This window comes from Labrus bergylta, chromosome 9 (genome assembly GCF_963930695.1).
Source record: "Labrus bergylta chromosome 9, fLabBer1.1, whole genome shotgun sequence".
Lineage (NCBI taxonomy): Eukaryota > Metazoa > Chordata > Actinopteri > Labriformes > Labridae > Labrus > Labrus bergylta.
This window is the reverse complement of record NC_089203.1, coordinates 26517362-26543634: the sequence shown is the minus strand read 5'-3', so window position 1 is coordinate 26543634 and position 26273 is coordinate 26517362. Positions and strand designations below refer to the sequence as shown.

Here is a 26273-nt window from a genome sequence, read left to right as displayed (position 1 = left end):
AACGCTAAGCAAGGCGACGAGCGGGAGTCCCGTCAGATGGGACGTCCCTTGTAATTGCAAAATTTGCACATTTTTAAACCACTGCGGTGGTCGCCTGCTTTACCTGTTGACAAGCAGCGCCTCTGCTCATACCGATATCGATATCAGGAAGAGAAACACATCTGATACCGATATATCGGCCGATTGTGTGTTTTGACATGTGCGGAACAAATAAGAAAATGAAATGAAGTATTACATTTTTAAAGAAGGTGCAAGTCAGGCTACTTAGGAAGGCTAGGTGACCCTACGACCTACGACCTCTGCTGTACGCTGTAGATTTGTGTAAATCAGGCTTTAGAGGGAGAGAGAATCTGTCCTGTCTTCCTCCAGTGTTGGTGTTGTCCCATTTTCTGTCTCCCTGGACACACACACACACACACACACACACACACACACCGTACCCTCTGTCATCCCGGGCCGCTCTCAGCTCAGGATGAGGGTAAACAAACTAATGTTTAGATTTCACGGAAGTGGAAACTGATCCGTCCGAGTCGCCTCTGTCACTCAGCGACGCAGCCTGTTTATGTTTGTCTGTTTGGTGAGTGTGTGTGTGTGTGTGTGTGTGTGTGTGTGTGTGTGTGTGTGTGTGTGTGTGTGTGTGTGTGTGTGTGTGTGTGTGTGTGTGTGTGTGTGTGTGTGTGTGTGTGTGTGTGTGTGTGTGTGTGTGTGTGTGTGTGTGTGTGTGTGTGTGTGTGTGTGTGTGTGTGTGTGTGTGATGTACTCAATCTGTACCATTAACCCTTTGTGTAGCAGCTCTGGAGGGAGTTGCAGATCGGTTGTTGGTGGCTCTGGCTGGCCGAGCCGTGTTGGGGATGACGATGCTGATTAAAAGAGACATAGAAGTTCTGAAGATGTGACAGCGCTGCAGTATAAAATACGTCTCCTCCTTTTTCTGTTCCTTTCATTTCCTCAGTTTTTCAGACTTGGACAAACACTGCACCTGATTTTAAAAGTCTGTATTATTAGCATATAAGATGCAACATCATAACATCTAACTACATTTAAATACTAAGTGACAGTAAATGGACAGCATTAATCTAATGAAAATAAAATCTGCAGGAAATGGAAATAAAAAAAGTTCAGATACTGGAGTGCAGTCCTTTCAAAAGGAGCAGGAAGTGTGAGGTGAATCTCAGGCTTGTGGCTCTGTCAGATTCTTCAAAGCCATAATCCCTGAAGTCCCTCTTTTTTTCTTTTTTCCTCCCTCCACCGCTACATGAAGAGGACGACAAGGGCTGTCAGAGAAACACAAAGCACTCAGGGTTGCGTGTTAGGAGCCGCCTGAATGGCACCAGGCCTAACGAGAGCCCGGCAGGGACCCCGAGGTGGGCCTGGCACCTGCAGTCTGTGTCTGAGTGGAAGTGGGGGGGTCTCTTTGAGAGTGTGTGTGTGTGTGTGTGTGTGTGTGTGTGTGTGTGTGTGTGTCCTGTTAACAAAGAAAATGTAGAAGGTGTATTGATGATGTCATTGTCTTTCTCTTGTGAGTGTGATGTTGGAGCAGAAAACATTTATCTGTTTGGGTTAGTGACACAATTAAGTTAGTCAAATCAATCTTCAATATCTTCCCAGTTAACGTGGGAATGCAGGTCAACCAATCGCATTTGGTGGAGAGCTCAAGATCCAGGTTCAAGACTGGAGGCAACCTGAGGACTGCAGACTGCAACTACTGCTGCCCAAATGTTAAAGGCTCCTTTAAATGTGGTGAAAAAATACATCCTAATCATCCATCTGGAACATCCTCTGTGGCCCAACATATCTCCAGATTCATGACGAGCTGACGGACTGTGAAGTGGCCGAGTGGCTTACTTTAAATTAGGAGTCGTTGGTTTGTACTCGCTCGGATAACCTCCAACAAACAAATGTAAACCTTCAGATTCATTTAAAGAAAAAGTTATGGGACATCAGTTGTGCTGCTACTGAGGTTGCTAGGCGACAGGGGCGGGGCTTACTAACAAGGTGCAGGTGACCGCTTGTGATGCAAACTGGGGAATCTTTCAGACTCCAGACGCACCTTGAGTTAACTTTGGACTATTACTGACCTTTAAGAATTGGACTTTTCATACGACATGCATTTGAAAAAGTTGTAATTTGTGAAAACACAGAAGAATGAAATACTGTTGGAAGTGAAACGTTGGTAACCCTTAGTTTCTGTAGTTTTGTCTGAGGCAGCTACTTGTCTGTGAAGTTTTTGGATGTTGCCCACAAGCTGGTGGGGAGCGGATTATGGAAACCAGACCTGGCGAGTTTTCACCGAATGGAAGGCCCCGTAGAATTAAAGTGCGACCTGCGGACAGCTCACAGGAAACGCCTCTTTGTAAAGCAAACACACGACATGTATTTTATGGCAGCAGCTTTTACTGCTTTTTTTTTTTTTTTTTTTTTTTTTTTTTTTTTTTGGTGCTCCAATGAGTTGACATTTCAACATGGCCTCGGTCTGATTTCCTCTGCTTTTCTTCACCTTTCTTTCCCCTCCTGGTTAGCAACCGTTTCCACACACACACACACACACACACACACACCCACCTCTTCCTCATCAAAATAAGACTGCTGCTCTGGCAGTAGCCATTTTTTATTTTCATGGAGGTGTGAGGGCCCCACCGGTAAGGGGTTGTTTTGACAGATTCAGGGGACTTTATTGCGGCCCCCCAGGGCAGCTGTAGGGGTGTGTGTGCCCCCCCCCCCCCCCCCTCCCTCCCCCCATACCCAAAACGAGAGCAACACAGCTGCTTGTACTCCCCCCTCCCTCCCCTCCTCTCAGCCTCTTCACCTGGTCTCCATATGATTGTGAACCTGGAACACACGCACACTCCATAAAAGGCAAAAGGTGTGACATCTAATCTGTTCTGACCCAATGCACAATAACACTGCATACACACACACACACACACACACACATCTGTACATTACAGTCTGAGGACATACACACTCAAAATAAAGACTTAATAATCCATGACCCTCTAATACAAAACAAGAAAATGTTCAAAAGTGCATTTAAATTCTTCATGACAGGTAAGATCTTACTTTCATAAATACTCTCATTTGGAGGGCCTTTATGTCCGCTTATATTTTTTGTTTTTTTGCACTGGCAGCACCCACAACCTGAACATCTGAGCGCTTCCTTATGTCTACTTTAAAGACTTTATATGCGTTTTTTCACACTTAAATGTAGAAATCAAGTATATCCTCTGAAAATAACTCTGTGAGTCATGACTGTCTACAATGGGTGTAACACCCGAGTCCCACTGTCTGTGATGTTTTCAGAGTCCTATCTTCACTTTGTTTACATCGCCAGGACAGCCGGCTGACTCCTCCCCTCGTGTATAAAAGTAGTTTAATTGAGGGACTAGAGAAAAGAAGAATAACATACTGTACTCACTGCTTAACTGTGTTTCTAGATCACACTCATTTCAGGTAAATTTACATGCAGTGTGAAGATACCAGCATAATAAAGATCGCTAGCATTAGCATGCTAACACAACAATGCAGCGCGAGCTGTTTTGGTTTCATGCAACTTTTTCAATCTCTTCAGAGCGCTGTGAGCGTATAGCGACAAAACACAGCACACATGCATGAATGGACTGCATTGGTTCTGTATAGAAAGAGGACGCTGCCAGCCCAATATAGGCTCCGGGGAACGCCCATTTTATGTAACAATTTCCAACACACAGACTAAGTTTACTGCTGACTTGATCTGGGAACACGTTTACAAAGCTAAGAAATGGTGTTTCTGCACAAAGAGCAGTTTAGAGATGATCATGCAGATTTGAAACAAAGCCCCTTTGTGACACCTCCAACACAGTTTATAGACAGAGAGGGACTTATTTAAGCCACAGCAGCATATGTACACTCCTTCTAAGTCAATGCTAAAGATAAACTGGCTCTAGAGAGGTTTCTTCAAGTCCTGTTTTTATGTTTTGGGCCCTTTTTTGACTTTGTTGTGACGTCTTTATGTTTGCGTTCATATTTAAATTAACCAGAATGATCCTGGATGTTAGGAAAATACTTCAGGTTATTCTTTATTTCCCATATGGACTGCTTTACGACACAAACTATGATTATTTTGTAGGGGAAGAAAAAGAAAATCACCTGTTTCAATGGTTTGAGCCTCATTTTGAAGCTACAGATGTTGACTTCCTCCTGGCTGTGCAGAGAATGTGGGACAGTAGGGGGTTAACTGTGCCAGAGTTATTTGGTTCTTGGACACGGTGGCCCCGCCTGCCGGATGCAAGTTTGACTCAAGGGCAAAATCCAGAGTGAAGGCCTCTCATGTTTTTGACTGGCTGCCAACTCCTCTGCGCTCTCTCTCTCTCTCTCTCTCTCTCTCTCGCTCGCTCTCTGTTCCTCACTTGCTCTCCTCCTGTCATTTTCATCTCTCCCTCTCTCTCTCTCTCTCTCACTCTCTTTATCTCTCTCTCTGCTTTGCTATCCCCTCCCCTCTGCCTCTGATTTACTCTCCCTTTCTGCTCCACTCTGCTCCCCCCTCTCATCCTCTCCCACATGAAAATCAGGACTGACATAAAGCAGGTCCAGTGTCCGACTCGTCCAAAATTATGTCATCTTTTCAGAAAAAAACATGGTGTTCAGAACTCTTCGGTTTTGATAGTTTGAAGCTGCTCAAGCTTAAATAAAAGAGGCAACAGAAAAAGAAACAGAACAGGTGTGATGGCCTGTTATGTCCATGAATGAGCAGCAGGTTAGGGATGTTTTCACACACCTTTTATTCAACCTCAGACGTGCATGATATACTGTAAGAATGTGTGAAGTGTTAAAGATGTGAATCAGATTGCTGTTCCTAAAAGTCAATAAAAAAATTTCGACCTTGTGAACTTGGAGCTGAACGCAAAACAAAAAACAAAAAACGACCAAATCATCATGAAGATCTTGGGTCAGTCGCTCCTGATGTTCGTGGTTGTGCAGAAATCCAACTTAGTCGTGCCTTCACTGCCTGATCCCGACTTTTAGCAGCTTCTTTAACAGATGAATCCACAAAGTAAAGGCAGTAAACAACACAACAACAACAACAACACACAACAGTTAGTATTTGACTCACTAATGTCGTTCAGTTTCTGAAGTAATGTCTTCATTACTCTGACCTCTCTGACCTCTCTGTGAGCTTTTCAGTTCCCATCTCGCTCTTTCACATTTTTTTTGTTTTGGTGTGAGTGTTCTGCATGAATCCAGGGGTGGCCCATCTCCGAGTCAGAGTGACTCACCGAGTGCCTCTGAGGATTGCAGACTGACAGGTTAGGAAACCACATACGGCAAATGCCTTGCAGGCAGGGAACAAAGTCAACTGATGTCTCCTTCGGGGGCAAGCCACTTACTCACCCAGACAGCCGTGCTGCTATCATCCTGCAAGCTGGGGGGGAAAAAAAGCACCAACCAAGAAAAGAGCTTCTTGAAAAAGAGATTGTTTAATTGTTATTAGAATTAGTTTTGGTATTTAGTTTACTAATATTTAGTTTGGTGTTGTTTATTTAATTATTCAACACGTTTTCTTTATTTAGAATAGACTTTGGGTAATATTTTCTTTTGCTAGTTATGCATAGTTTTGCATTAGTATTTTTTGTTAGGTATTTGGGTAACTCTGTGGGCACCAGAGGTTATTTAGGTAAGAGGCAGGTATAGGACCAGCATGCACCTGGGTGGAGACACCATTTTCTTTGTTCTTTTGTTTGCTTTCTTTTGAACCAAATAAATCACCAAAAAAAAAACGCAGATCTCTTGCGATGGACATTGGATTTCTTTTGCCTGCGTACATCACATCCCCCATGGTGCATCAGTGGTCATTTTGATTATGTTTGATATTAGTTTATTTAGATTTTTTTTTGTTTGTTTTTGGACAAAAAACAAACTACAGATAGATTTCCCCAGATGTGTACGGGAGAACTTCAGTCATCATCTTCACTATCACAAACCTAGTTTTCCTTTCATTTGCCATTTCATCTGAAGAGTATATGAACAACACAATAGATCAGATCTTGATTATGACCAAATCATTTGTGGGCTTCATTCTGGGGAGGGGGGGGGGGTTTGTAAACAGTTTGTGAGAGGAGGTCCTGATTGAAGCCGGCCAAGAATGTGCTCGGCAACAAACGCTCAGCATTCCCAACTGGTTAGGGGAGAGAGGTACCGGCTCCTCGTCGATAGGAAGTCGTCTGTCATTAGGGGGTAATCACTTCTCGAGAAGGATCGCAATGCCTGGAATGATTACTGTTGTTATCAGCAGTGAAACTTGGCGCAGAGAGAGAGAGAGAGAGAGAGAGAGCGGATGAAGGTTTTCTTTTTTCTCTCTCTCTGCATGTTTTTTTCTCTCTGCATGTTTTGATCGTTTTTTTCAAAGCTTTCTCATCATCGAGCTTTACTTTTTCGCTCTGCAGGGTAGTTATGGAGCGCGCACTCACTCAGATTAAATGCGGTATAAATGCTTGGATGTTGTTGACTTTAAAGCTGGTTGGTATTTCTTACCTGGGGGCATTTCTAATTACTAATGGCTCATGTGTAATGATGCATATCATGTCAGAGGTGCAACAAGGTGGATGCTATCCGTAATGCAGACTCACTGTGGAGGAACATTTCTTCATGGGGGGTTTCTGTCTCCTTCCACTTATCTGTGTTTGTTTAAAGGATTTTGGGGGCTGTAGTCCTCTTAAGTGGCTTTTCTGGGTCCCTTGGTCCCGACTGTTTTGTCTTCTTTCCTCCTCTTCCTTCTCTCTCTCCTTCCTTTTTTCTCTTTCTTTCTGCCAGTTGAAGCTTCAGGTGGAATGATGCCGTTACAAAAACGCCAAGCCAAGTTTTTGTCTCTGTGGGTCCCCCTCCTCCTCCTCCTCTTCCTCCTCCTCCTTCTTCTCCTCCCCCTCCTCCTCTTCCTGGTCCTTCTCCTCCTCCTCTTCCTCGTCCTTCTCGTCCTTCTCCTCCTCCTCTTCCTCCTCTTCCTGGTCCTCCTCTTCCTCGTCCTTCTCCTCCTCCTTCTCCTTCTCCTCCTCCTCTTCCTCCTCTTCCTGGTCCTTCTCCTCCTCCTCGTCCTTCTCCTCCTCCTCCTCCTCTTCCTCCTCCTCCTTCTTATCCTCCTCCTCTTTCTTCTCCTCCTCCTCCTCCTTCTCCTCCCCCTCCTCCTCTTCCTCATCCTTCTCCTCCTCCTCTTCCTCCTCCTCCTTCTTATCCTCCCCTCCTCCTCCTCCTCCTCTTTCTTCTCCTCCTCCTTCTCCTCCCCCTCCTCCTCTTCCTCCTCCTTCTCCCCCTCCTCCTCTTCGTTGTCCTTCTTCTTCTCCTCCCCCTCCTCCTCTTCCTGGTCCTTCTCCTCCTCCTCGTCCTTCTCCTCCTCCTCCTCCTCCTTCTCCTCCCCCTCCTCCTCTTCGTCGTCCTTCTTCTTCTCCTCCTCCTTCTCCTCCTCCTCCTCTTCCTCCTCCTCCTCGTCCTTCTCCTCTTCCTCGTCCTTCTCCTCCTTCTCCTCCTCCTCCTTTTTCTCCTCCTCCTCCTCCTCCTACTTCTCCTTCCCCCTCCTCCTCTTCCTCGTCCTTCTCCTCCTTCTCCTCCTCCTCCTTTTTCTTCTCCTCCTCTTCCTCCTTCTTCTCCTCTTCCTCGTCCTTCTCCTTCTCTTCCTCCTTCTTCTCTTCCTCCTCCTCCTCTTCCTCCTCTTCCTGGTCCTTCTCCTCCTCCTCGTCCTTCTCCTCCTCCTCCTCCTCTTCCTCCTCCTCCTTCTTATCCTCCTCCTCTTTCTTCTCCTCCTCCTCCTCCTCCTACTTCTCCTTCCCCCTCCTCCTCTTCCTCGTCCTTCTCCTCCTTCTCCTCCTCCTCCTTTTTCTCCTCCTCCTCCTCCTCCTACTTCTCCTTCCCCCTCCTCCTCTTCCTCGTCCTTCTCCTTCTCTTCCTCATCCTCCTCCTCCTCCTCTTCCTCCTCCTCCTTCTCCTCCCCCTCCTCCTCTTCGTTGTCCTTCTTCTTCTCCTCCCCCTCCTCCTCTTCCTGGTCCTTCTCCTCCTCCTCGTCCTTCTCCTCCTCCTCCTCCTCCTTCTCCTCCCCCTCCTCCTCTTCGTCGTCCTTCTTCTTCTCCTCCTCCTTCTCCTTCTCCTCCTCCTCCTCTTCCTCCTCCTCCTCGTCCTTCTCCTCTTCCTCGTCCTTCTCCTCCTTCTCCTCCTCCTCCTTTTTCTCCTCCTCCTCCTCCTCCTACTTCTCCTTCCCCCTCCTCCTCTTCCTCGTCCTTCTCCTTCTCTTCCTCATCCTCCTCCTCCTCCTCCTCTTCCTCCTTCTTCTCCTCTTCCTCCTCCTCCTCCTCCCCCTCTCCTCTTCCTCCTCCTCCTCCTCATCCCCCCTCCCCTGATCCTTGAGAACAGGAAGTGTATCTTGTTAAGTGATGGATGGGCCCCCTGCTCTTGCTGAGAGGAAGGGGGGGGGGGGGGGGTCAGTCAGATGAGTTTAGCAGTCTCAAAGCTGAGGGTCGGCTCTGTTGCCTTGGAACCCTCGGAGCTTGAGCACCTGGAAGTCACAGACACTTCATCGTTATGTTTGTGGAGAGAATCAACGGCAGATAAAGTGAGAAACATAAAATGAGAAAAATGAATCCTAAATGAACGGCAGAGCAAACAGAGCGTTTGTTGTGATTGTGTCTGCATGTGCAGTTTGTCAGTTTGTCAGTTTGTCAGGGGAGTGTCCGTCTGTGTGATTTATTTAGCCGTGGGTCAACAGGTTTGTGTTGGCATGCTGCCTCCAGATACTTCCAGGGAGAGCGACTCAGGAAGTGTCCCTTTGCACGTCCTCTGCATGGTGCACTGCCGCGACTCGCTCAACCTGCTGTGACAAAACAACTTCAGCGTGCACCAGCCTCACTTCCTGCATGCACAGAGACCAGTTACCTGAAGGAAGAACCACTAACTCTCTTGTGTGTTGTTTTATTGTTGTTTTTGCTGACACATCTTATCAAGTTCCCAGATTCTCAAGCCTCCATGACTTTTATTTAAAGGGATACTTCCCCCATTTGTATTAATCTTTGTATCATTAGAAACCTGGTAGTATTTTTGAATGGTCGTGCATCCCGCCCTCATTTTCCCCTGAGATGGGAAATCTTTGTATTTCTGAGTCTCAAACGGAGCTTCCAGTGACACATAAATGACGATTTTTGCGTCACTGGAAGCTGTTGTTGTTAGCGGGGTGAAACTACAAGGCTAGTTCCTCATATTTTCCACCACTGAAGCTACAGACCAATCACAGATCAGTAGGTGGGAACTCACTCCCAGAATCGAAACTTAACATCCGCCATATTGCTTGGAAGCTATGCTAACAGGCTCTATGGAGAAAGCTGATAATGGTGAAAAAATATAAATATAGCGGCGAGGCAGCTGCTGCCGACAGGCCGGTCTTTTTATTACTATATTTCTACTGCTACACTGTATATTTTGGAGAAACTGTAACGATCGAATTTCCCTCTGGGATTAATAAAGTATTTCTGATTCTGACCTTAGTGGGAGTGGCCTGCGGTGCTGTGCATTCTGGGATTTGGTGTCTTTCATCCACATGAGCCAAAAAGACACTTTCTGCCTTTTCTCGGCCAAGAAGGCACCAACTTCAAAATGTATTTCACATTTCTACAACATATATGACCCAATGTCAATACAGACTCATGTTTCAACGGGGTGAAGTATCCCTTTAATGATGCAGCCATCCATCCTTCTCCCCCCCCCCCCCCAAAAAAAACAGCAACCCTTTCATACTTTCATTCACACTGACGTTATTTCTCTCACTCCGTTTTATGCTGATAATTCTTCACCTACAGCCAGACCCTCTCCTCTCCTCCAACGATCCGGGAGACTTGAAAACAACAACATTTCCTCTCGTGATCCATTGCTTCTTCTTCGTCAGCCATGGCTCTGTTGTGGTTACCTACAGGCAGCTACTAATGTTTGTCTCCAGTTTCCATCCTCTCATGTTCCATACACACAGGAACACAGAAAAGAGCAGATAAAAGGCAGGAAAGCTGTCCATCTCACCCAGTGTACAGGAATAGGTTAACCAGAGGGGAAATAAAGCAGACCATAAAACAAACTCTTAAAAGTGCATCCGGCACACTTTGCAGGCAGATGGACTTCAAATGCAACATGGTAAAGACCATTGGTTTCCTTCATAGTATAGGCCCCCAACTCTCAATGCTTCTCATTATCCCAATTGTTCCAGGCTTATTTACAATCTCTATGAGAGTGAGCATGAGTTGACATGTAATTGTGGGCTTTCACATATGAATTATTTCTTTGACTCCTTGTCCACATTGGCTTAAAAGGTGAAAGGTTAATTCTCAACGTTGGTGACCATTATCTCAAGATCCATTTTGGGTCGCCTTTTTTTTAAATTATTGTTACAACATTCAATTACTTTTCAGAGAAGTATTTTGTCCTTGAAATTTCTTAAAACCAGGAGATTTCTACTCTGAATGTGGGAAAGTGGGAATCTTTAAATGGCTGATATCATCAGACCGACAGTCCAAAACCCCAATTAAGTTTAGTTACATGACAATAATTGTGGGGGGAAAAGCAGTAAATCTCCATGATTGAGATGCTGAATGGTGCAGATATTTGTTTCATAAATAACTTAAATGATAAATGACTTTGACGATTGATTTGAGCATCACTTGGGTACTCACCTAAGTAATGCCACGCTTCACTAAAAGTCTTTACTCGTGCAGTTTCTCTTGCTTTCTCTGTAATTTTAAGCAAACTTGTAAATGTTCTACTAAGGTTATCATGATGCCAGGATTTTAAACTTGGGTATGATATTAAAAATCAAACCTGTTTTGAAAGCAGGGCAACACAAATAGAAATCCTAGACACACAGTATTGGGTAATTTCTTGTTTTTAATTACCAAAGAAATACACTGAAACTCCTTTACACTGTTTGAACTGCACAACGATGTCAGGAACTTTTTGGTACCAAATGTATTTTAAGCATTTGCATTGCTCTTTATCTTTGCTCTCTGCAGCTTTTCTTTTTAAAAAAAAGTCAGAAAATCTGAAGTTTTTTGAAAGGTTTGGTCCTTTTCCATACTAAAGATCATTAAAATAATGGTGATTTGTATTGTTTTAAAACATGTGGTATGGTAAAGTACTGAAGTACAAAAGATATGACAACCATATGTGGTCTGATAACAGTCTATGTATATTTAAGAAACAAGGAGGCCATCCAGCTTGGAAGATCCCTTGGTGCATCCACAGAACCAGTAAAAATCACTGTGATGACTGTGTAAACAAAGAGTTCAAAGGCTGCTGGTCCAGTCCCCCCAACCTTCACTGATCACTCCTGACGTGACCTCTTGCATGGCTTGCGTCTGCATGTGTCTCCTGCCTCGTCTCCACTTGCCGGGGTTTAGTCCTGCTGTGGCCTGTCTGGCCCAGAGCCAGTGGCTCCACTGTCCTTATAAACCAGGCCTCACTGACTCATGGGAAAATAAGAACAATGAAACTGTCAAGTTCCATTTGATATTTGTTCAATCCTTTCAATCACAGTGAGCTTACATTTTAAATGAACACCGGTAAAAATCCATTTAGTTATTTCCAAGTCTAACAGTTCTTCAGCTAGCTGTCTGGTTAAATGGATACACAACCCAAAGCAAACAAAGCTATACCATATCATCCCACAGCTTGTCATGGCCTGGTTAGAAGCGTGAATGGAGACAGGGCATATTTGTCCGTCCGTCTGCCTGTCTGTGTGCAAGAGGCGCCTGCCACTTAATGACGTCTGACAAGCGAGACGGCGGCGGCTTTGGGTTCTCAAGGACTGTTGTGGGGTCACCGAGATGTGATCTGTAGGAAGTGGAGGGTTGATCAGATAACGTCAGCATTGTCTGAATGACTACGAGAAGGATTTTCTTAGTTTGCATTTTTGCTCATTTGGTTTGTGGTCTTGTTGAAATAAGCGTCCAATTAGTGCTGGAGTCTGAGTACAGAGGTCATGGGATCAGAGCCATTGTAACCTGACAATTCCTTTCACACAGAAAACCATTTATATACAAAAATATTATCGGAAAGAGTTTGAAAACACATCACTTTCACATCTGTTACGCTCAGCAGGCCAAATAATATTTCACTGCTGCTCAGTATTAATGTATTTAAGCCTTAAACCGGACGGACCTGTGTGTGACAGTCTGTGAAATATGATGGTGAACCAGAAGGCTGACTGTCTCTTTTCCATTCCCACAGGCTCTGATGCGTCCAGGTCGCCTCGACCGAATCGTCTATGTGCCTCTTCCAGATGTTCCAACTCGACGTGAGATATTTTCTCTCCAGTTCCGCAACATGCCGGTGGCCCAGAATGTGCCCGTCGATGACCTGGTGACTAAGACCGACAAGTATTCTGGAGCAGAGGTGAGTTACATTCTACAATTCTACAATTCTACAATTCACTTAGCAGACGCTTTCATCCACAGCGACGTACATCAGAGAGTAAGAACAACACAAGCAAGGATCTAGAAAAAAGGGAACAACGTCAGTAAGAGCAAACGATCAGCTTTGAGTCTGATTGGACACACAGGTGCTGACAGGAAGTGACCAGAGGCAAAGCACAACATTGAGGGCAGTTCTTGAGAGCTCTAATCAGTATAGAAACCATCTTATAAGTCGTCGTTATCAAACAAAAACCATCGTCACAACCATCATCATCATCAATAATATGGAGACCATCATCATTAAGTTAGTAGGTATTCATGAAAGAGCTGGGTCTTTAGCTTTTTCTTAAAGGTGCAGAGGGACTCTGCAGATCCAATGGAGTTTGGAAGTTCATTCCACCACCGGGGGACATTCTCCATTTTATTTATTTTATAAGGAGTGCAACAAAGAAAGCAAGTACTTCAACTTTCATTGGTTTGAAAGGATAGGGAAGGGTCACCAGAAGGACTTTTATATGGAAATACAATTTTTTCATAAATTTCAAAAAGACATGCTATTGGGGAAGTAAGCTATCCATTCAGCGTTCAGTTACCACTCACTGTAAAGGACTTAAATCTACAATGGATAGCTCTGACTGTTCTGTCATCACTTCCACAGTAGAATTGAGCATCGACTTTTTCTATTACTCATCAGTCGTTTTTTGTAACAGTGAACTTTTTCGTAATAAGTTCAGGATCTCAATCCCTTGTTTGAAATCTTCTTCAAAATGGGAATTGGAAATTGTTGTTTTTATTTGGAGGAAATCAATGATGAAGTAAAGTATGCTGAAGGGCCTGGCTACCTCTTGATTGTGCTACCATGGCAACCTGGCTTGGCAGCTGTTCATGTTTTCAGTGAGAACATTTTGTTTTAAGCTTATATTAAACAAGCCACAATAAGTAAAACTGGTTTCCCAGTGTGTGCGTTGACTTTGCGTTATGCCTGTGGAAGCGCAAGAGACAAGGCGAGTAAACTCAGTGGGAGCTTCACATACACACACTCAGGCATGGCACACACACACGGCGCTGTTCCACCATGTTACACATTCCTAGCTCGGGTCCCCATTACACTTCTGCTGCTACCTCCGTTAGGGGATCAGGGGTGGAATGACTCGCCCCACCAACCCGCCTCCATGCGTTACACATTTCAGACAGGATGCATCAGAGGCGCCAATATCCCGCATTACGCTGGCAATCTGTAAGTGCCAATTAAGCTGGCATGTATCCATGTATGGAGTTAACTGTCAAAGAGTCTATTAAGAATTCAAAGTGGGCCTCAAATGGTATATTTGTTCTGATTGTTAGAATACCCGAGTACATCTAGCTTTTTCTTCTCTTCTATTTTTGGGGACATTTGTCTGACAACATCCCTTAACTTTTTCACTTTTTTTGCACGGCTCAAATAATCTACTTCCAGTGGTGCCCTGCCGATGGATTTTAAACTGACAACCCTGCGTTGGGAAACCTCCATCCTTAACCATTGGACTACTGCCGACCCCCTTAAATAAGAACGCATGACTTTGGCTCCCGTTGCAGTCAGATGTTACTGAGCTTTTTCCATGATGTCTGTGTAGCGTCTGTATACTGTCTCACAGAGCTTCCTCGTGATCTCACAGCAGACTGGGAGCAATCGTACAAACACTCCTTTGTGTGACAGATTTGTCTCTCTCCGTTCGTCTGCCGCGTGATTCACATTGTCTTCAAGAGAGAAAGTGCTACCGTCCCTCAGGACTCAAAGAACTCAGAAACAGATAGGAGAACAGAGAAAACAAACTTTGTCTTTGAACTGTAACATGACTCATGGTTTGATTCCCCATTTGACAGAAAACACACATGACATATACAGGATAGACCTCACCCTGACTGTAAATCCATGCTGTGTATATTTAGACTTTCGAGGCTCATGGATATGATAGAAATGTCATGCTGGCCTCGTGACCAGCTCAGAAAATGACAGTTTTTTAAACAATTCAGACAGTGGCGTGCGTGCCTTGGCCGGCTTTGAAAACACAGATTCACCATTGTTATCCCAGTCACGCTTTCTGAGAGACATGTTTGTGTGTACTGCTGTGTAAAGAAGAATCTATGATGAGTTAAGTTTGAGCCATATAGAGAACAAACCATATGACGTATTTTTGTAGGCCAACCCGGAAGTAGCATCGCCATGGGGTCTAACGAGAATATGCCCGATGGGATGTTTTCATTGGATTTTGGATCATTGCAGAAAATAATCTCTGTGGCAAACACACGTTTCTGAAGCGTAGGCGTTTTGTTCAGCAGGATAATCTTCACAGATGAACGCCATTTTTATGATGTTTGAAGCGTTAATGCGGCCGACAGAAGTAAAAAGCTAACGTTATGATACAAGCTAACTACACCACGGTGGGATGATTGTGACGTCACTAGCGTTATGCTTCAGACGATCTCCGATAAACTAATCCACGTAGTTTAATAAATAGTTTACTAACATAATATTCACCTGAACCTAAAGATTAAACCTACAGGAGACATCTCCGACTAGTGAGAGAGTTCCCGCCCTCTGTGTCCGGCGTGATGATGTTTAATGTCCCCGACAACCACTGTAGTCACATTTAGCCGCTTGTTAGCAACCGCCTTTTTAAAGACAGTTGTCGAAACTTCAACATTCACAAATGGAGGTATTACCTAACGTAGTTTATGTGGTCTAACAAAACACCAACATCTCTTCAGCTTGTGTTAACCACAGACCTTATTTCAGGCGTTTAACCACAAACCCATTCAAAATCCCCGTTGACTTTTAGACGTTAGACCCCATGGCGCTCAAATGCTAACTTACTTCAGGGTTTTAGGACTCATTCCTGTGGCGCTCTATTAGTTATTTACAAAATGACTTCTTTACAGAAAAATGATGGGGGGTCGCCCGCTCTCGAGGACTCGAGCCTCTGTACATGTGTCGCATGCACTAACCACTGGGCTACTGGCGCCCCTGTCATTTTTTATGTTTTGTTGATGATGAATGACTTTATTGATCCCAAACTGGGAAATTGTGGTGTTACAGCAGCAGGTTATCAGAGCAAATAAAACAATATAAGAATAGATAGATAAATACTTAGAATATAAAAAAATAAGAATAAGAAGAGATTTATACATTAAGGATTTAACTTCACATTCTTACTGATTTAAAAAAGAAAAGAAAAATGAAATACAACATTTATTCAGCCTTGTCAACTGAATGTAAAAATACTTGCTGGAGGTAAGAGGTGTAGGTTTGCAGAAACAGTGATGATAGTGGTAAATATGTAATAACAATATAGGGGGTTCTCCAGAGCTGTGCAAAATTGTGGCTGTGCAATCAAAGATATATATGATCATCAGAGCTGACAGGGAGGACGCTCAGTTATTTGGCGTATTTACACTCCTTTGGAAAGGCAACAAGACACAATAATGAATTAAGCATCATTTTGGACTTCTGCATGGTCCAAAAAAAGAATTCTTCTGATGCTTTGTAAATTATCAAGATGAAAAAAAAGCATTATTGTTCTATATTTTATTTTGAATCTTCATATACTCATGAGTAATCTCTGTGTCAAACGACTCAATATACACTTGTTTCCCTCCAACGTTTTCCTTCAGCTCGCTGACAGACCGAGCTCTTTATTAGCTCTCAGATCTGGTCTGATCAGGACAGGGAGGTGTTGAGGTGTTCCTGTCTTTTCTCTTGACATAATGATCCTCTCGAGGTGCAGTCTGAGGTTTCCTTCAGGGGCCTCTCTTCAATATCCTGAAAGTACACGCTCTCATCCTGATTCGTGACTCCGCAGCCCCCACCCATTAAAAAAAAAAAAAAAAAAAAAAAGCCTAAAGCAGGCGTACACCTGGTGGAGGTATGCAGTAAGAAAACCAATCCCCCCCGCTATCAGGTGTTGCATTTGACATCGGGGTTTCTGGTGTAGTGTCTCATCTGTGGAATGGAGGTTTTGCAGTCACTTGCCGCTGAGTTCTTCAAACCTCACAGAAAAATTCAAAGAAATGCCTTAGACGAGCTGATAAGAGTTGATAGGTGGAAAAACAAAAAACGACGCCTGGTCTCGTGTGTGTGCGTGTATTATATTTGACATACCAGCGCTATAGATCAAATTAGATTAGATGAAACTTTAAACTGCCGTGATCACCGAGGGGAAGTTTGAGAGAAAACAGGAACAGATAACAGAGCGATGGCAGAACCAAAAGATAACGCTGTGTTTACGAGAAAAAAGAGCACCACGGAACAAATGCAGCAAATCAACAAGTCAATAAACAAACGGAGGTCCAAACAAACCGACCGTGACCGTTGATTGGTCAGATCTTAACTGTCTCTTAACTGGCAGGAAGTTTGAGGTTTTAACGTCATCAGCGTTTCAAACTTTGCCGTGTCGCTGCATTGAACTGTTTCCTTCTGGAAAGACTTTAAACTATCTTTTACAAAGAAGAAATACAGATTCATTAAAAGACGTTCATCCGTTCTTTGACCCGATCTGAAAAGGCGTTTTGTTTTTTTCCGCCTGTAGGTCGAGATGCTTTTTGCATTGTTTTTTTTTTTTTAGAAACAGAGAGTGAAATGAAATCACAAAAAATCAGCTGCTGACCAAAAAGAAAAAAAAATCCGAAGTCGAACAGTATTCACGCGACAAATGATTTTAAATTTAGTTTCCTCCCACATTTGCTATCATTTACTTTTCAATCGGATTTTCACCCTTTGGTAAATGAGCCAAGATGCTTTGTTCAGATGCTCCCTTAAAGAATATAAATATATATATATTTACTAAAAAGCCTGACTCTGACTCTGACTATGTAATTCTACATGTGTAAAAATCAAAAGCAGACGATTAAGTCTTGACTATACATAACATTTAAAGAGTTTAACTAAAGCAAGACAGATGCATTTACTGCTTTCACACTTCAAGATTCAGACTGAGCCACTTATGTGAACGTCGACTTTACCCAGATTTCTCCTGTCAGCCCCCTGGAACATTCTCTGCATGAAGTCAGTTTGAGCTGATGTGAGAACGCAGCAGGAAATATTCTCGAAAATTCACCACAAGCGAGTGGGAGAGAGTGATGATGTCCATGTCCTGACCCTGTACGATCGCATGATGTGATGAAACTGCTTCATTGTGTTTTCTGTTCAGCAGTGTTTTTTCTTCTCGCTCTTTTGTTGATGAATATTTGAACATATTCTCATAATAGCGTCTTATGTGGGACTCTGTTGGTTCATCTGCCACTTCCACGTTGTTCTTTTTCCATCATGTTTACCATCCTGAGACCTCCCCCCCCCCCCCCCCCCTCCCCCTCCCATCCATCCAACAGGGAAAGTCTCTTGTTATGAGGTGCCTATGTGAACAGCCATCACGGAAGATTTTAGTGGCAGTCTCAGTGGAATTTTTAAAGGAAACTCCAGGAAAGCATATTTGAAACCGGCTATATTTTATTGGTTTGTGTCATGACAACGCTTCTCCACCACACACACGCTCTGGCAAAGTTAAACCTGTATATCTTTGGGGAATACGTTTTATTTCTTGGAGCAGATTTGGAGAGTAGCTGACCTCTCCATCTCTGTGTGGCACAGCACTGAGCCACTATGTTTGACTTGGCATGCTAACTGGTAATGCAGTAGGCTGCCGGGTGCAGCAGCCCCCCCCCCCCCCCCCCCCCCTGTGCTGCCATGGAGCTGGCTGGATGAAAGATGGAGGGGGCGTCGTAAATCACCAGCATGACGCTTACTGAAGCTGGAGGCGGCTTAGGGACCAGTTTCAGTTTTCATATAAAATCAGACTTTCCCTGGTTCTCACTTCTCGCCTTAAGTTGCATTCTCATAGCTCTCCTTTTGTCACCTGGTTATGTGGAGGCTCTTTCAGATGTGTACAATTCATGTTATCCTGATCATTTCCTCATCTACAATTCTACAATTCACTTAGCAGACACTTTTATCCAAAGCGACGTACATCAGAGAGTAAGAACAACACAAGCAAAGATCTAGAAAAAAGGAACAATGTCAGTAAGAGCAAACGATCAGCTTTGAGTCTGATTGGACACACAGGTGCTGACAGGAAGTGACCAGAGGCAAAGCACAACATTGAGGCAGTTCTTGAGAGCTCTAATCAGTATAGAAACCATCTTATAAGTCGTCGTTATCAAACAAAAACTATCGTCATTACCATCATCATCATCAATAATATGGAGACCATCATCATTAAGTTAGTAGGTATTCAAGAGCTGGGTCTTTAGCTTTTTCTTAAAGGTGCAGAGGGACTCTGCAGATCCAATGGAGTTTGGAAGTTCTGCACATTGTACCAGTCCCTTATAAAATCCACTTTAGTAATGTGACAGACGTGAACAATAAAAAAATGAGGGGGAAAAACTGGCTGTTCCAAACCTGCACTTTGTTTTAATAACACTTTAAATTCTTCAATTATTTGATGTTAATTGTCAAAGAATCTGCTCTGATAACAGCCTGAAGGCTCTTTATGTTTCTCATTGTTGATGCACGACAGCATGTGGGACTTTAAGCAGGGCACAAACGCGGTCCAATGATGTCACACTTTGATCTTAATTTTTGTTTTCATTTTTTTCACCTGCAAGTTGTCCAAAGATTCTTTATTGGACTCTGAAAAAAAAAAAATACATTGAGAGGCCAATTGCTCTCCCACTCAGATATTCAAATGTTGGTTCAGCGATCAAACATGGTCACCTTATTATAAGCGCCTTTTCATTAACCGTCGGGCCACATCTGCACCAACATCTGCCCACATTGTTGAAGAGGGATAATAATAATAATAAAGTTTATTTATAAAGCACTTATCAAAACCAACGTCACAAAGTGAAAAAAAAAAACCTAACAGTCAAATACACAACAATAAAATCCTATTAAAAGCATGACAGTGCAGCAATCATCCAATGAACAGAGAAAAGAGAAACAACCGAGACAGATTGGCTAAAGTTAACAGTAAAACAAATAAAAACATCCTGGATGAAACAAGGATTATAAGAAGGCCTTACGATAAAAAAATGTGTTTTTAAAAAGAAGATACTGATGCACGAGTGGACCCATTGAGCAGCTTCAGTGTTCGGCCTTGGCAGACTACCTGAAGCTTTGACTTTAATTACATTCCTGGGATTGCAGACTTGTTGGGGAGGAGAGGGAGGGAGGAAGGGTCGAGAGGAATGGGGGGGGGGGGGGGGGGGGGGGGGTTGTCATGAAAAAGGAGGGTAGATTGTTGTTGTCAGTTTAGAATGGAAGCTTGTTAAAATCACCTGTCTTCTTCCTACCTGCCTGGAGTGACATCTGGTTTCCCAACCCTCACCTTCCACTAAACCCTCCCACTGACAACACACACACACACACACACACACACACACACACACACACACACACACACACACACACACACACCACACACACACACACACACACACACAGCTATGAGAATTGCTGCTGGCTCACCTCTTCCATCACTCTCCCAAACAGAAGCAACATTTGATACTGTAATCGTACTGCTGTCTTAAAACCAGATGAAGATGAGGGGAGGTTTAACCAGCTCCTGAAGAAAGGTGTGATGCTTCCCCTTCTATTTTTTTTCTGTTAATGATCAAGCCCTGACAGGAAGAAGAAAAAAAAGAGCCGAGGATTTTTTGGCACTGGAGTCAGTTCCAGGACTTGATTGTAGCCTTGATGAAAAAGATGAAAATGTTTCAATACAATTATTTTTTATTATTTTTTTAAATATATAAATAGAATTAATAACAAAGATTCTGCCTCCAGGGCGGAGAATGTTTTCAATTTCTGTAAAAAAATAGAACAAAAAAACATGTCTAAACAGCTTCTAATGTAATAAACAAACCACGGTTTCATGAAGATCCTTCAGAGGAGAAAGTGTAGACGTAACTTTTTATCGCATTTCTGCTTCATCTGCACGTTTCAAACTCTGAAAAAACATCTAAATAAGAATTTATTTTTTGTTAAATTGAAATCATTCTGGTGATTAAGAATTAATTTGTCACAATTCCTTAAACAGAACTAGTAGTTTTGGCATTCACACTGGATGTTTGTTTTGTATGGAAGTGACTAGTGATCAGAATACAAATGATAAAGCTTCTTTGAAAATGAAAATGCATTAACAGAAATGCTTTCAAGTTTCAGAATATGGGTGTATTATTATTTGACTCAAAAAAAAAATGATGATTAATTTATCTAATTTGCATTTCAGTTTTCAACTTCAAAAATGCACATTCTTTGACTAAATTAAAATGAAGAAGAAAATGACATTTGCTTTTTCATTTTCAAAAAATGCCCCGCTAAATTTGTATCATAATTTTAGCATTTTCATTTAAATTCTGATCACTAGTCGCTTCCATAGTTTTGCTGCTCTCATTCACCTGTTTAAACTCTTAAGCTTTTCTGTTTGACCTTGTAATGATATAAGGTCTTTGCAGGCTGTTTGCATTCACTTTTGCATATTAATTTACCTACCAAAAAAGGTATTGCACAATAATTTGTATAAAGAGCAGGTAATGGGAACCAAAGTGCTTAAAAAAAAAAGCTTCTGTGCAGCATTGATTTAAGCTAACAATGTTAGATGCTCAAATCAACTAGTCAGGCCTTCAGGTATGTGAGATCAGAGGACGTATAACAGAAAAGCAGATCTTTTTCGAAGATTATTTTTGGGTCTTTTTAGACGCTATATTAAAGGAGAGCAGAGGAGAGACAGGAAATGAGAGATTGGGGGATGTCATGTAGCTAACAGCGTCCCGATCAGGAGTCGAAACTGGGACCAGTGCATCCAGGACTATAGTCTCTGCAGATAGAGCGCCACAGGAATGAGTCCTAAAACCCTGAAGTAAGTTAGCATTTGAGCGCCATGGGGGCTAACGTCTAAAAGTCAACAGGGATTTTGAATGGGTTTGTGGTTAGACGCCTACAATAAGGTCTGTGGTTAACACAAGCTGAAGAGATGTTGGTGTTTTGTTAGACCACATAAACTACGTTAAGTAATACCCCCACTTGTGAAGTTTGAAGTTTTTACTCGTCTTTAAAAAGACTTTAACTCGTTGCTAACAAGCGGCTAAATGTGACTACAGCGGTTGTCGGGGACATTAAAGGTCATCACGCCGGACACAGAGGGCGGGAACTCTCTCACTAGTCGGAGATGTCTCTTGTAGGTTTAATCTTTAGGTTAAGGTGAATATTATGTTAGTAAACTATTTATTAAACTACGTGGATTAGTTTATCAGAGATCGTCTGAAGCATATCGCTAGTGACGTCACGCTATCGCTATTGCTGTTTTTATCCTGCACTACAACGGGCCAAATGCAACGAAATTTCGTTCTTATCTGCTCTGTAAAGTACAAGTTTGAATGACAATAAAGAAAGTCTAAGTCTAAGTCTAAGTCTAATCATCCAACCGTGGCGTAGTTAGCTTGTAGCATAACGTTAGCTTTTTACTTGTGTCGGCCGCATTAACGCTTCAAACATCATAAAAATGTTGTTCATCTGTGAAGATTACTACTTCCGGGTTGGCCTACAAAAATACGTCATATGGTTTGTTCTCTATTGGGGGCCCGCTTCACCAACCCAGCCTAAATGTTGCCCCGTAGACCTGGAGGAAATTGAACCGGTCACAACTCTTGACTCTCACCCAGTCAGGTTACTATTCTTGTCCACATGTGATGTTCTTCCCAAACTTTACTTTACTTTTTGTTCCTGTCCTCATCACAAACTGACCATTTCATGTAACCGCTATCTTTGAAAGGAAAAAAAAAAACAGACATGTCCAAAAGAAAAGTTTGTACCTGAAAACAAACCATTCCACTTGAATGAGACAAAAAAAGACGCTGCCTTGTCTGTCTATTTGAGAACCAAATCGGGGGGGGGGGGGGGTTACAAAGCAGCCCATTGCTGGACTATTCAAAGGATTAATGCTTGAACATGTGTTCATAACATTTCATAAGATATCAGGCCAAATGGGGCATGCAGTTCCTCTGCCTTTTGTCGATGAAGTTTTTGGAAATGAAGAAGGACAGGCACTGATTGCACAGTTTATAGAAACTCTTAACTTCATTAACAAAGAGTGCCACAGACCTCCCTGCACTGTGTGATTGGCAGGTGACCTCCAAGAGGTGAAGTGCAAAAAACACCACGGCAATGAGGCACTTAGCACATGGTGACAAGTTGTTGACAAAAAGAGAACTCTGGATCCCCCCCCCCCCCCCCCACCCCTTGCTGCCCACCCATCGCCCTGTGATGTAACAATCACCTCCCTTTGAGGGGAGTCGCCGGTGTTGAGCCATTTTTTTTTTTTTTTTTTTTTTATGAACAGATTTTATTCTCATTTTATAAGGTTTAAGAACACATAACAATACAATGACATCCTACAAGTTTCCTATTAAGCCCCCATCCAACCCCCTCATCCCCCCTGCCACTCCACCCCTACGATGACAATTCCACCGATAAGACATAACAATTAAAAACAGTATTAATAAAGGAAATTCAATAATAAGAGGTAAATTGGTGCAAAATCAATAAAACAGACATGACAAGAAATAATAACATAAGTAATAATAGAGTAAAAATAATACTAACACTTAAAATAATAATAAATAATAAAATTAAATTAAAAAAATTAAAATTAAAAAGATAATAATAATTAAAAAAAATAATAATAATGATGATAATAATAATAAAATAAAATAATAATAATAATAAGATTAGTCCAATTCTTTTCTCCTCTTCTCACCCCCCCAAAATAAATGTGAGGAGGTCAGGAAAGGGAGGTCAGTGTTGAGGCATTTTAATAAAACCTCAAGCTGCAGCATTCAGCCGTATCAGAACATCTTCATGTTCAGCCACAGATGCCTTTTGACCGACTGCGACCTCCTATAGCGGAGGAGGGTCTTTTATTTCCTTCCAACAGGAGGAACGCTGTTTTGGTTCCGAGCCCAGGTGTCTGAGACGCTTGGCTGACAGCCATTCAAACTCACTGGGCGCAATTGTTTTCTTAACTCTTTTTTTTCTTTTTTTTTTTCCTTTTCACACCGGTAGCAGCAAGTCTGTAGTCCAAAGCTGGACGTAGGAATCAGGCAGATCAACAGCCTTGTCTTGACGTCAATGCTCCTTCCTATGATACACGATACCACCCACCCCTCCACTTTCCTCAATTACTAAACTCTTCTGCTGCTCCTCCTGGTCGAAATAATTGTGTTAAGTTGACTCTTGATTAAGCAGTGTGGCTCCCCCCCCCCCCCCCCCCCCCCCTCCTCCCCCCTTTTTCTTTTAAGGACAGAAAAGTGGTTTTAGAATAAAGTTTAGGTTTTTCATTGAGTGACACATTTTAAGAAAGAAGCCCGAGGGCAAACATGCTGGATGTTGCAGAAGCTTGTTTGCAGCAATTAAAAGTCCTGGGAAGAGTTTCATCACAAATAAGGCCTTGTGTTGATGACACACACACACACACACACACACACACACACACGCACACACACACACACAGGAAGACAAATGGTTTCCTCTTTAACACCTGTTGTGGTTGTGTCTGTTCCTCCTCTGGCTCGGTGTGTCTTCTGTCTTGATTTATGACCCGGTATTTGTTGTTGCAGAGATTTTTTTTTTATCACCAAGGACACAGGCACACAGAAAAAAATGCATCAACAAAGCTGCGTTGCTGTTTGACATAACAGTGACATTGCACAATGTGCGAGGCTCATATATACGCCATCAATCCTGGACTCTCCAAGAAAGAAGAAAAAGAATCTGTAATCATCCTCCGATAAACATGTCAGCTTCGGTTGGAATGCGTGTCTGACGAGGTCTGAGGTTTTAGTAGTGATTTTCCAAAATATGGTTTAACCTCTTGTCTGTGTGTGTGTGTGTGTGTGTGTGTGTGTGTGTGTGTGTGTGTGTGTGTGTGTGTGTGTGTGTGTGTGTGTGTGTGTGTGTGTGTGTGTGTGTGTGTGTGTGTGTGTGTGTGTGTGTGTGTGTGTGTGTGTGTGTGTGTGTGTGTGTGTGTGTGTGTTTTATTTTCGATGCGGCTGACCACAGAAGCAGGTCACGCCGTCACTCAGAGGAACACAGTCGACATGGAAAACAAAGTCAAAAAGCTCCACAAAGGGCTGCGAGGGAAAAAAAATCTTTTTCACACCTCTGTAACGCCGTGTGGCTGTGAAACACGTCCGCCTCACTTCCTCTCCTGGAGCCTCTCGCCCTCTCTTCATTGTAAATGTGTTGTTCTTAGCTGACACTGCAGGTTAAATAAAGGTTAAAGTAAGAGAAAAGAAAAATTCCAGCAGGCTTCTGCAGCCTGCTTTAAGTCTGGCAATCCTTCAAAGTGAACGTCTCCAGCAGGCCCCGTTATTTTACATTTTGAATATGAAGTCTTCGCTGTGGTTTATGTGCGAGTACATGGCGAGCACAAATTGAATTTTTCCTTGGGAAATACGAGCCCTGAAGCGCGCGGGTCGTGCTGTTTCCCTTGGCAAAGTCAGAGGACAGAACGTGGGTAAGGGAAAGAGCCAAAGACTGAAACAAATGTGGCAAAAAAAAGAAGAGCAGAAAGGTAGAAAAGGATTGAAGAAATGGGAGGAGGGGGGGGGGGAGCTGGATGCCAAAACGTTGAGAGAGAGAGAGGTGGGGGGGGGGGGTGGAAAAACCTGAAAGTAGCTAATAAAAGTAGAAAGGGACGGCCAAGAGGGAAATGCTTAGTGTCAAGGACACACCATTAACTCAGTTTCAATTATGTAAAAGGTATTTTATTTTATTTTTATGTAAATAGTTTTACATCCTCTCTGACAGACCGACTGAAAGTAACAGATGAGCTCTCTCTAAAGTCACAAACTTGAATCATTATGAAGGATGTGGAATTAAAGGTGAGGGCCATTTAAGAGAGCTTGTTGTACAATAAGAAGAGTTCTCTTAAAGGCTTTATATGAGATTTTTTAGACTGTAATAGAAATCCAGTATATCCTCTGAAAATAACTCTGTGAGTCATGACTGTCTACAATGGGTGTAACACCCGAGTCCCACTGTCTGTGATGTTTTCAGAGTTTTCAGAGTCCTATCTTCACTTTGTTTACATCGCCAGGACGGCCGGCTGACTCCTCCCCTCGTGTATAAAAGTCGTTTAATTGAGGGACTAGAGAGAAGAAGAATAACATACTGTACTCACTGCTTAACTGTGTTTCTAGATCACACTCATTTCAGCTAAATTTACATGCAGTGTGAAGATACGAGCATAATAAAGATCGCTAGCATTAGCATGCTAACACGACAATGCAGCGCAAGTTGTTTTGGTTTCATGCTGGTGCTCAAGGGCGACATCTACTGGATCAAAAAAATCGCATGTAAAGCCTTTAACATATGATTTGATATTTCAAAGTAAAATAAGCTATCAGTAGGTGATGAAACAAAAAGGGGCTTTTGTCACAATCATTTCTCGTTTTCCTTCCTTCTGTGTTATTTCAATATGTTTTAACTCCTTCAACTGGCACAACATTTAAACTGTGTCTCATCGTCGCTCTAAAAAATGCCCGGTTCTCGCTCTATAGCACTCAGGGGGACTCCTTCGTCTTGTCTTCTTCCCCTCGGCTAGTTTGGGCTGAATTTGGGTGTTTAGGTGAAAGAGTCAGTGGCAATTTCTGGAAGTTTTAGCCAAAGTTATGATGATTTCAGTCGGCCAGTCAACCTCATATCACATGCTGGTTTTTCAGGCATTTTAGATGGAGGCAGGCTGATCTTGGTTGAGTGTTTTTGCTCCAGTAGAAGTATTCATAATTTGATAGGATGTGGGATTTGGGTTACTCATACATGTGACCACTCACTGCATA

At 42.8% G+C, this 26273-nt stretch overlaps 1 protein-coding gene across 1 annotated transcript in view; it reads left to right on the top strand.

Moving 5' to 3' along the window:
* Window positions 1–26273, top strand: part of afg2a (AFG2 AAA ATPase homolog A) — a 170992-nt gene that overhangs the window by 129706 nt on the left and 15013 nt on the right. Inside the window, exon 16 of the mRNA XM_020655944.3 lies at window positions 12220–12384. Within this exon, the coding sequence (XP_020511600.2) occupies window positions 12220–12384 (165 nt within the window). The remainder of the gene's footprint in view (window positions 1–12219; window positions 12385–26273) is intronic.